This window comes from Aethalodelphis obliquidens, unplaced genomic scaffold (assembly GCF_003676395.1).
Source record: "Aethalodelphis obliquidens isolate GAN/ISIS:26980383/991018 unplaced genomic scaffold, ASM367639v1 scaffold7, whole genome shotgun sequence".
NCBI classification, from domain to species: domain Eukaryota; kingdom Metazoa; phylum Chordata; class Mammalia; order Artiodactyla; family Delphinidae; genus Aethalodelphis; species Aethalodelphis obliquidens.
The window spans coordinates 4545735-4558094 of NW_020837951.1; the positions used below are offsets into that span (position 1 = coordinate 4545735).

At 43.0% G+C, this 12360-nt stretch overlaps 1 protein-coding gene across 3 annotated transcripts in view; it reads left to right on the plus strand.

Annotated features, from left to right (window-relative positions):
* The window catches only part of MED27 (mediator complex subunit 27), a 198668-nt gene that overhangs the window by 136664 nt on the left and 49644 nt on the right, over positions 1–12360 (plus strand). The window contains exon 5 of one of the 3 annotated variants that reach the window (XM_027104465.1): positions 6249–10284. The exons of the other annotated variants lie outside the window; for them this stretch is intronic. Coding sequence (XP_026960266.1) covers positions 6249–6293 — 45 coding nt within the window. The 3' untranslated portion in view covers positions 6294–10284. Of the gene's footprint in view, positions 1–6248; positions 10285–12360 lie in introns of those variants that run through there. 3 annotated transcript variants of the gene reach the window in all.

A 12360-nucleotide genomic window follows, 5' to 3' on the forward strand; every position in this document is an offset into this window, starting at 1 on the left:
GGCCCTTTTGCGAGCTAGGTTGCTAAAGCGTTCATATATTTATTCAGTAAACACTGAGCACCAGGAGAGGAAGGTATAGTGCTGGATTCTGTTCAGCCTTGACCACAGTCCGTGTAGTCATGGAGCCTGCGTTGCACTCATGGACGGGAGACCAGCCAGGTGTTGCGTAATATGATGGGGAGGGGGTGGGGGCAGATCCGGACAGGGGCTGGAGAGAGGAGGGCATGGTGCGGGGAGCTGGGGCTCAGGGAACCCCTCTGTGAGCAGAGACTGCGGGAAGTGAGGCGAGCCTGGAGCCGGGCCCATGAGAGGCAGCGCAGCATCAAAGACCCGAGCCCAGGATGGTTTGTGTGCAGATCACACCCAGGAGGCTAGGCTGGCTGGAGTGCAGGGAGCGAGGGAAGAGACGGAGGAGGTGAGACTTCCGAAACAGAACAGGCAGGGACCAGGCTCTGGGCCTCACAGACTGTGGGTAGGGCTGGGCGTTTGATTTTTTTAATTTTAACTTCAGGTTAAATCGATCATAACCCTTGCTTGATGATCACAATGTCATCATTGATCCAGACATGGCCCTTTCGTATTTATTTATTTACTAATAGAGTGAACATTTGTGAACCCACCCCCCAGCCTGAGAGCTAGAACATTATCTGCAACCCTGTACCCTGTGAGTGTCCCCGGCCCCTGTCCTGTAGGAACTGTTATCCCTCCCTTTATGGGTCATTCTCTTTCCTTTCTTGAGGGAGGACTTCACACAAATCTATGTATTCCTAGATACGTATGTGTAGTGTGTTCTTTAATTGTGCCTGTTTATCTTAATGATTTTTAAAAGGTATCACATGTTGTCTTCAGGGACTTAATTTCTTCACTCAACGTTCTTTGTTTTTATTTTTTAACTAAATTTTACTCAAATCGTTGGTTTAGCTACAATAGCCTATTCGTTTTGCTGATATGAAATATTCCATTATATGAGTATAGCCTAATTTAGTTATCCATTTTTCTATCAGTGGTCATTGATTTGTTTATGTTTTTTTATTTTTGTATCATGAACAATCTGCTTTGAACATTCTTTTTTTTTTTTTTTTTTGCGGTACGCGGGCCTCTCACTGTCGTGGCCTCTCCCATCGCGGAGCACGGGCTCCGGACACGCAGGCTCAGCGGCCACGGCTCACGAGCCCAGCCGCCCCGCGGCACGTGGGATCTTCCCGGACCGGGGCTAACACATATATATGGAACCTACAAAAAGAAATAAAAGGTCATGCAGAAACTGTGTCCCCTGCATTGGCAGGCGGACTCTCAACCACTGCGCCACCAGGGAAGCCCTGCTTTGAACATTCTTGTTCGTGTCCCTTGGGACCCATGGGCTAAGGTTTTTCTTAGAGCGACTCCCAGGAGAAGAATGCTTAGTTTAGGGAAGTGGCTCTCTACTAGGGGTGATTCTTTTGCCTCCCAAGGGACATTTGGTGATGTCTAGAAACATTTTAAATCGTCACAACGTGGGGGGAGGGGTATCGCTGGCATCTAGTGGGTAGAGACCAGAGATGCTGCTAAACGTCCTGCAATGAGCAGGACAGTCCTCACTTCAAAGGACTGTCCAGCCCCAAATTAAAGTGCCAAAGCTGAGAAACCCTGGTTTAGGGCATGCAGATATTCAACTTCCCATGAAAATGCCAAATGTTTTCCTAAACAGCTGCACTAGTTTACACCCCACTAACAGTTCTGAAGTACTAAAACAGGTTTTTCCCAAACATACAAAGCCAGAACTAGCTCCAGTTGTCCTTCAGAAATTTCTTGAGAGCATCCAGTGCTAAAATTCTGTGCTGCCACAGCCGTCACTTTACGAAGCTGTACCCGTGTTTTAACATAGCCTACCCATTTCTTGTCACAGCACAGGATATTATCAGAATTCTTTGTTAAGTGCTTTTTTTGGGGAAAATGCCATCTTATAAAATTTATAATAAAAGTCAGTTTTTATAGTGCCGCTTCACTTTTGACACATAAAAAGTTGGTTTACCAACCCTGGTTCCAAAGGACATTTATTTCCAAAAATCAGACCCATTCTTTACAACAGCAGTTCTCAAATTATGGTTTGGCAACAAGGGCTTACAGAGACCCATTCAGGAGGTCCACAGAGTCAAAACTGTTTTTATGGTGATACTCAGACATCGCTTTCCTTTGTCACTTTTGTTCGTTCACAAGTTCATGGTGGAGTTTTCCAGAGGCTACATCGTGAGGGATGACATCATCATGTGGGCACCTGTTGGCTCCTGTAGTCCTGTGTTTTAAACATTTCTGTTTTATTTCTAATATGGTAAATATTGACAGATGTATTCTACAGAAACAAAAGTTGCTTGAGGTCCTCAGTAATTTTCAAGAGTGTAGAAAGGTCCTGAGACCGAAATGTTTGAGAACTGCTGCTTTAAGAAGTATGTTAACTGCTAGGACTATTCAAAACAGTTTATCAAACTAAATTTCAAGAAGTGGTTCTAGAAATGTTTGTTGCAATGGCAATGATATGAATGGGGATTTATTAGTGATTAAAAACTTTGAGGTTTAAAACAAAGGTCAAGGGCTTCCCTGGTGGCGCAGTGGTTGAGAGTCCGCCAGCCGATGCAGGGGACACGGGTTCCTGCCCCGGTCCGGGAAGATCCCACATGCCGCAGAGCGGCTGGGCCCGTGAGCCATGGCCGCTGAGCCTGCGCGTCCGGAGGCTGTGCTCCGCAACGGGAGAGGCCACAACAGTGAGAGGCCCACAGGAAAAAAAAAAAAAAAGTCAAAAAGTAAAAGTCAAGGGAATATGGGACATTCTACAGGACGACTAACTTAATGTGGGGAAAATGGAGAGGATGGAGTGCTTAAAAGGCTTAACAGCAGTATGTGACGTGTGGACCTTGTCTGGATCCTGATTCAAAAAAACAACTGTAAAAGAATGTTTTTGAAGCAATCCAGAGGAGCTGCACATGGTCTAAGTTTCAAAGGATACCAAGGAATTGTTGGTAATTTTGTTAGGATTAGTAACATTCTCATGGTTATAAAACAAAAGATCTGTTTTTTAGAGGCACATGCTTCAGTATGTAGAGCTCAAACGACATGATGTATGAGGTTTGCTTTAAAAATACTTCAACAAAGAAAATGGAGGGATAAATAAAGCAGGTATGGCAAAATTTTGATAATTTTTAAATTTGGGTGGTTATTAAGCAATCTGTCTTCCTTTATGTTTGAAAATGTTCACACTCAGAAATGTTATGAATGGTTATTTAAATTCAGGTCTCTCCACATATCTTCCAAACAATATGGAAAAACAAGAACAAATAAAACTACAAAAGCCGTACGTTAGACGTAGCTAAGAGACCAAGAACACCCACACTCCGAATTACGTGTGAGTAAAGAACAAACAAATCCTAATGGGCTATCACTTGCACACCCACTGTTAACCTTTGCTGAGGGAAAAATGCATCATACGAAAGAGTACATACGGTATGATTGCATTACATGATGTTTTAGAATGAGCCAAAACTAAGGGGAATAAAAATCAGAACAGCACTTCCCCTGGGAGGGTTAGAGCAGGCGTGGGTTGGGAAGGGCATGAGGAGACATTGTGCGGTGGTGGAAGGGTTCTGCATTTTGACAGAGGTGTGGCCGTGTGGCTTACGTGGTTGTGTGCAGTTGCCAAAATTCCGAGAATGGTACATTCTAAAGACTTATGTACTTTATTGGAGGCAAATTTTACCTCAGAAAACATTTTTTTAACAAACACTAAACTGCTTAATGATGTGCTTGCCTTCGTGTTTAGGGATGAAATACACTAATGTCTGCAACTTTCAAACTCTTCCAAAAACTAAGATGAATGAATGGACAGATAGATGAATATATATGTGATAAAGCAATAGAACAAAATGATAACGGTTACAGAATCTAGCTCATGAGAATACAGGTGTTCACCCGACAGTTCTTTCAACTTTTTAGGTGTTTGAAATTTTTCATAATAAAATATTGAAGGAATAAACACTTCAACTAAAGAAATCCCCACACACACCCCCCACCACCAAGGAAGCAAAAACCACAAAGCAGAAGAAAGCTATTTAACACAGACAGCACTCCAAACTGATTTTAATACCCTCAAGCATTTGGAGAGGTGAAAAGACAAATCCTTAAGTCAGGAATTCAGAAATTAGAAACTGGCAAAAAGATGAAGAAATGAAAAGGATTTACAAGTACTCAGGAAAAAATGATAAAATTACCTCAAATTAAGACTAAATTTCAAGATGCTCAAGGAAAAATAGATTCAAACGACATTTAATAAAGGGCACTGAAGAAAGGCTAAGAAACAACCAAGAGAGTGAAAATCAGATGAAGAAAGAAGTAGAAAGGTTCAGAGAGAAAGTGGTTGAAGTGAGGCACAGACAGAGAAGAGACAATACGTATATAATTGGAGGCCATGAAGAAGGAGAACAAAATAATGGAACAGAACCAATACATAAAACTATAATCTAAGAAGAATTCCTACAAATGAAAGGTCTAAATTTGCACACTGAAAGATCTCACTGGGTACTTGGGAAAATTGACCAGCAACAATCACGTCTAAGATGTATTCTGATAATGCTCTCTGACTTCAGAGATAAAGATAAAGATCCTCAAGGCTTCCAAGCAAAAAATCAAATAACTTACAAGGCAAAAGAATTAGACTGGCATTGGATGTCTCAAAAACAATATATAGAGCAAGGCAACGATGGAGCAGCATTTTCAAAGAAAGTATGAATCAAAGGTGTATATGTCTTTCAAGTATCAGAGAAAAACCATTTTAACGTTTATGCAAGAATTCTCTACCCATTAGCCCATGTTGAGGAGTCTACTGGAGAATGAGATTCATTCAACAAAGAGAAGAGTGGGGAAACTTCAGCCTAAGGACTCATAGTGAGCATGTAGTGTATCTAATTGCTGATCTAAGACTAAAACAAAGGTGATGAGAGTAAAGTAATAATATATAAATGTTATGTATTCTAACAGTAAAAATAATCTAAACAAAAAATGGGGGAAGGGATAGGTAAAGATGAAAGTAGAGTGAGCTCATTGATTTTTATATATGTAATAGGTAAGATTTAAAGGATTCCATTAAAAATTGACGAACAAAATGCTGAAATGGTATCTAAGAAAATGGGAGTCTAAGGGCATTAAAATGTATAAGTACAAAGGTAAGCGTGAGGACAAAAATATAAACCTTCCTAAATACAATTAATCAATCAACCAGTAAACGAGTGAGCAAGCAAAGAAAACGTCACTTAGAGAAAGAAGCATTGGAAATAAGATGCACATAATAACTGTACAATCATGTGACCAAGTTGAGACCACATGTATCAGTCTTATCAGTAAATGTGAGCAAATATAATACATTCATTAAAAGGTTTCATTTTAGCTGATATTAAAGTTCATTTGGAAAAGAGGCATGCAGAAAGGATAGGAAACCAAAAAAGAAAAGCTACCAGGGGATCTTGCCCTGTCGGACATTGAAACATACTCTAAAGCCTCTATAATTAAAACTGTGTGGGAAAAAAAACCCAAAACTGTGTGGTGCTGGCTCGTGGGTGGACAAATAGGCTAGTAGAATAAAATAGACTAGAAGTAGACTCAATTACATTTAAAAGTTTACGTGTGACAAAGGTAGGATCTAAAATCAACAGGGCCTCTACCATAAAAAGGAAAAAATTTAGGTGGCAAAAAAACATCACAAAGAAGGCAGCCGACACGCTGGGAGAAAGTGTTTGCAACGTGTATCACAGATACAGGGCTAGTATACCTAAGATCATTTTTTAACTCTTAAAAAGGGTAAAAAGACCAAAAATAGAACAGAAAATGAGGAAAAGAGGCAGACAGTTAACCCTCTGAAAAGATACAAAAGTGGTACTTAAACATACGAAAAGATGTTCAACCATACCCATAATTAGAGAAATGCAAATTAAAACTGCACCGAGGTGCCATTTCTCACCTACCAGATTTGCAAAAATTAAAAAGTATAACAACACATTCTGTTGGTGAGCCTGTAAGGAAACAGCCACCATCATACATTGCTAGTGGGAATGCAAATTGGTGTGACCATTTTGGAGGGACTTGGGCAGCGTCTGGCAAAGCTCTGTATGCATTTACCTTCTGACCCAGCAGTACTACTTCTAGGAATTTACCCTGAAGACACACCTCCAACAGTATGAAAATACATACGCACAAGATTATTAATTACAGCTTGTTTGTAATTGCAGAACACTGGAAATAACCTCAGTGCCTGTGCACAGGAGAGTGATTGAATAAATTATGATACAGCCACACAGTGGAGCCACACCACTGCTTTTTTTCATCTTTAAAAAAGAATGAGAAAGACCTCTATGACTCACTTGAAGTGATTTCTAGGATACATTGTTAAGAGAAAAAAACCAAAGTGTAAGAGTATCCTTAATATGCTTCCTCTTTTGTAAGAAAGGAGATAAAGAATATCTGTTATCTTCTCATTTGTAGAGGAAACACACAGAAAAGATGAAACCTGAAACAAAGAAATTGGTTAGAGGGAGGTAGGTGGTAATAGGGTAGGGTGGATGTGTATAGGGAGGGGGATGTGTCTCTGAGAATATCTTTTTGTTTAGTTTTGATTTTTAGAACCATGGTAATGTTTCATGTATGCAAAAAATAAGTACAGTCGACTAGAGTGGATTTTTTTTTAAAAAGGAATGCAAACAGAAATAAATAAACCTAACTGTATTTCAAATGAATCATGTAACCACACTTTGGGGAAGGGATGGAGAGCTAACCCTAGTAACCTTTGAACACAGCATCGTGACTCTAGATCCTTGGGCTAAGGGTTGCTATACCTGTGAATAAATGTTTAACCTCTTGGTAGTTTGCCAGTTTTTCATAGAAGGTATGGGTTAACAGTTCCGAAACCACTTTATATGTATTCTAGGATTGAGGAAATAAGGAAATAAATTGCAGATAACGGGAACCAGATTTCTCCCTTTTGAAGAGGGACATTACCAAAAAGAAGGAAAAGGCTAGAATAAACCCTTGGTGTTGGAGTGAAACTGGCAGTGTCAGTGTGAGCTAATTGTTTTTGATACGTATATGCAGATAGATATAGAAATAGATACAAGTGCGTGTACACATACCCATGTGCACACGTGTCCCAACTCCATCTGCTGGGATGGTCTACAAGCAGGGAGACTCCAGGAACAATGGGTGCGTCTCTTGTCCCCATCTTTGTTTTTAAACATCATTCTCGCTAACAAGAACTAGGCTCCTTGGAGAAACGGCTGGTTCCAGAACACGGGCAGAGGAAGTATAAGGTGAACCTGGAACATCTTCTCAGGCCAAAGCAAGGGAAGGGCTCACCGAATGATGGGGGTGTGTGCAATGGACACAGAAGCCAGTTTGGCTCCTGTCAGCCAAGCCTGGGACCATTGAGCACCAAGATAAATGTGATAGTAATGGATTACAGCCCACAGAAACCATCGTAATCCACGTGTCCATACTGATTGAAATAAATAAAAGAAGAAAGAAAGAAATGGGAGGTATCAGTATAACGTAAAAATAGCTATGGGAAAACCATTCCTTACAGTAGAATGTGAACTAACAGATGCAGAAAGAATTAGAAAATTTGGCAGCCACCATAGTAATAATTGTTTTACATAAGAATCAAGAATCACCAATGAATGCTAAAATTAACGGGTGAAGGGTTGATGATAGACAGTATGAGTGTGGGTGTGCACACGTGTGTGTGTGTGGAAAGAGGGCAGATGGAAGGACCCAGGCCCAAGCTCATGCAGTGTAATGCTAACATATAGGGCCTGTAAGTCTGAAATCGTTCAAAATTATTTCAAAATAAGAAGTTAACATTTTTAAGCGAGCATATTTAGATTTTTACATTATATGAAATTATGTCTGGTCCAGAATGTGACCGTTGTCCCCACCTCTTCCACTGCCACCACCCCTGTCCACGCCTCCATTACCTCTCACCTGGGTCAGTACAGCAGTCTCCTGACTGGTCTCCCCCCATCCCCTGTCTGCTCTGCACACAGAGCCAGAGAGTCTTTTAAAGGAAAACTCAAGAAGCGTGTCTTCCCTGCTCAGAACCTGCGAAGGCTCCCCATTTCACTGTCCTTCTCGTCTGCCGTGACTCCACCTTCAGTCTCCCATCCCTGCTGACGCCCCTCCTGCTTTGGGGCCTTTGCCCTTAGACGTCTGCAGGCCTCATTCCTCATATCCTTCGAGGTTTGCTCTTATATCCCTTCTCCGTAAGACCTCTCCTGACCAGTATGTGTAACTACCCCCTGCCCCGGATCTGCCTGAATGTCCTTTATTTTTTTTAAATAGTACTTTTCACTTTCTAAGACAGTACGTGATTTTCTTGTCTGTTACGTGAGTCTCACAGCTTGTGGGATCTCAGTTCCATGACCAGGAACTGAACCCAGGCCCTCGGCAGTGAAAGCGCAGAGCCCTAACCACTGGACCGCCAGGGAATTCTCTATGCTTATTGTCTCTTATCTGTTTCCTCCAGAAAGACTGTAAGCACCACAAGAGTGAGATCTTGTCTGTTTGTTCATTGATGTGTCCCAAACCCCTAGACCAGTGCCTGGCAACATAGTAGGTGCTCAGTAATTATGTGTTGAATAATATTCATTCGTATTGATGTGTATATATAAAGAAACTGAATTAAAAGATTTTTTAAAATACTGAGATGAGCTATTAGGGGATGTGAGCCTGGAGTAGAGACTGTGCAGTCCTGGCTTTGAGGGAAATGGACACGCACCTGTTTGTACCTTCATCTGTAAACAGGGGCTGTCTTTACCCTCCTGGTAGAGTAGTGGTTACCTCACGGGGGAGGGGGAGAGGAGTTAGTTCTTTAACTTTCTACTTGAAACACTTAAATACTATTTGATTTCTTTTATTGTAACCATGCATTATGCTTAGGATTAAATTTTATAAAACAAAAACTGTCCTCTTAAGTGTAAAATTCACTGGGAACAGAAATACGGGCCTGATCTTACCGATTTCTCAGTGTCTTTGTTTAGCCAGTGCTCTCTCTGTACCAGACACCAAGCTCAGGTCTTTACGCACCCCGCCTCACTAGTTCTGCCCGGGACCCCAGGAGGTAGGTGACTTTATCCCGTTTCCAGGTTAATAAGCTGGGACTTGCAGAGGATCAGGGTCACAGCGGAAAGATAACCCCAACAGTAAGTGACAGTTCAGGCCCCAGTCTGTGTGACTTGAGAGCTCAAGCTTTCACCCATTAAAATAAAAAATTACTTGAAGCTGCCCAGATGTCATTTCATTCATTCCCAGCCCTGAAGCATGTTGTTCCTGCTTCCTCAGGGTGTTCCTTGCCCTTGGAGTATCCAGCCCCTGTGGCGCCAGAGATGAACTCGGGACCTAGCAAACCGAGAAGGGGAGACTACACTAGGGACGCAGAGAGGGGGTCACGGGCTCAGTAATTTTTCAGGGCCCACTGGATTCTGAGGTTTCTTAGGCAAAATATTTGCAGCGCTTCCATCTGAACGTGTACACCGAAGTCATGCTTGGCTTTATCTTCTGAAGGCTTGTGATTTTAAGTGTGTGTAGATACGGTGTTCCATTCAGACATACAGATGGCATTTTTTGTGGGGTTCCCTCTCCTGTTCTGACTTAATTTTCTGAAACTAGCTCTTGTCGTAATCCCAGGGATCTTAAGCTGGCCCGTGAACTCCTAGAAGGTACTGGATGGGCTTCAGGAAATCTCTGAACCCCTGTGTGTAGATACACTTACGTGCCTTTTTCTGAGGGGAGGGTATGTGGCTCCCATTAGAAGGGGTGGTTAATTCCCAGAGAAGGTTAAGGACACTGGTCTTAAACCCTGATGGAGCTCTAAGTCCTTTCTCAGGGAGGCTCTCTGGTTACTTGCTGATTCAACCTCTAATCTTCATATTCTTGTTTTATATTCAGTATATTTTAACAGGTGTACTTCATTTCCACCTGTATTTCTGGTGGCTTCCAGGTTAAAACACAGTGCTAGAGACACTGCTCTTAAAGAGAATGGCCATGCGAAGGAGGGTCCTGGAGTGGGGCAGCTTACCCCAAATGCTTGTCATTAAAGGTGTTTTTCAGTGTAATGACAACTAAAGCATAAATAATTTTTTTTTTAGTTACATCGTTTTTATATTCTGACAAAAGCATTTTTTTTCCTTAGAACTAATTTCAAGGAGTAGTTTATACTTTTCTCCCTCCCCTCCCCCTTCCCTCCCCTCCCCTCCCCCCCCCTCCCCCCCCCCCCCCTCCCCTCTTCATTTCTCCTCCCTCCCTCCTTCCCTTCCTTCCCCCCTTTCCTTTTTTACAAATACCATTTACTAGGTATATGTTGTTTCTTTAGTTTATTTACCTATTGGTTCAAGACAGTTGCTCCCAGAGGCAGTGGGACACTTGTTACATGAATGTGTGTTTAGGGCTAAGTGGTAATTGATAGTGTCCCTCAGATTCCCTAAAAATTTTGAGTCTAACTTAAGGATAACCTAGTTAGGCATCCCAGAACCGCCCCCCCCCCCCCCGATGCTAATATGCCAATAATTCCTGGGGTCTGTCATTTCTAATGGTGCCTTGGAAGCCCATGATTCAGACCTCTAGTTTCCCTCAACACGTCTCAATTGCGTTTATCCCCCCAAACTTGGGAAGCACATTCCACCAACTCTACCAGGTATATTTCATTAGGCTAGCATTTATAATAGTGAATTTAAATGTTGGAGAAAGCTGTTCGAACTCCAGAGGAGTTTCATTGGATTTTAGCTTTAAATATTATTAATTGATTTATGAAATTAATGCTGGTGGAAACCTGTGGCACTTGCCTTTTTGAGGCGGGGTAAAACTGTTTTCAGAATTCAGAAAAAGGGGTTGAGTAAATGCACAGTTACCTTAAACAGCAGGAGTAAAACCACAACTACCTTTTTTGTGCGTGTGGCTTAATTCAGTTTTATTCAATGGCGAAAGTGTTGGGTCTGCTTCCAGGGTACCTGAGTTCCAGGCTTCTTGTCTTATACCTGCTCCCAATTTGGTAGCTCTCTGCTCCATCACTTATCTTCATTTTTGTAGCAGATACAAGAATTGTATTGATCAAACACTGTGTGAAAGATGACCCCGAATTGAAAGCCTCGCAGTGAGCCACCCCCGTACACACAAAACGCCGCCTGCACGCTCTTCCCGACGCGCTGCCCATCCCGCCTCCCGCCTCCCAGTCGGGCCCCGCCCACCTCCCCGCTCTCACCTCTGTTGCCGGAATTCTTGCTGCAGCCACCTAGCTGATCCCCTGGTCTCCTTGTTTCTGGACGCTCTGCCTCCACTCCATCTTCCATACTTAGTGCTCATTCCAAAGGACAGGTCTCCCCAAGCCAGTCTCCTACTCCTTTGCTTGCAGGGTAAAGCCCTCCTCCTTAGGGAGGTGTATGTGGGCGGTCTTCAGAACCCGGCCTCGGTTTTCCTTTCCAACCTCTTCCCCTCTTACTACCTCCCACCACCACCTGGGTACCCTCTCGTGTTTCTCAGTGGAGGCACTCCTGGCATTTTGAATGGGACAGTCTCTCCTTGTATGGAGCTGGTGGTGTCTTGCAGAAGGATTAGCATCCCTGACCCCAGAATGCTAAATGCCAGTGGCTCTCCACACTCAATACCTCCTCGTTTCCAGGGGCTCCTTAGAAACCACAAGATTCCCCAAACACTCCATGCCCGTTTGCTTCTGTGCTTTGTGCCTGCTTTGCCCTCTGTGGTGTCCTTGTCCAGCTCCTGCCCCTTCTGGCAAAACTGCTGCGCCTTCTTTGAGATTGGGGTCTAATGTTACCTTTCAAGAAGCCCACCCTTACTTCTTCAGGCCGAGATAGTTCCATCCTTTGTGCTCCTGAAGTCCTGTTTATGCCTGTGTTAAAAAGAGTGCAGCAGTGTCCTGGACTGATCTTAAGTGGATCACTTTGCTTTAAGATGCATTTAACAGTACCTATAATCATGTACCACTGTGCACAAAACCTTTATGAAGAGCCTAAGGGGAAGTGCGCCACCCGGCCAGGTACCTGTGAGGATCTATGGTGATCCACCCCCGTGCGTAGCACTGCATAGCCCTTGGTACTAGACACGGGGGACTTTACAAAGGAGAAGCGTTCTCTTGGTGCTTCATAATTTCCATAGGGCAAAGAGACAATGTAAATTGTTGTTGTTGGGCTTCCCTGGTGGCACAGTGGTTAAGAATCCACCTGCCAATGCAGGGGACACGGGTTCGAGCCCTGGTCTGGGAAGATCCCACATGCCGTGGAGCAACTAAGCCCGTGTGCCACAACTACTGAGCCTGTGCTCTAGAGCCTGCGAGCCACAACT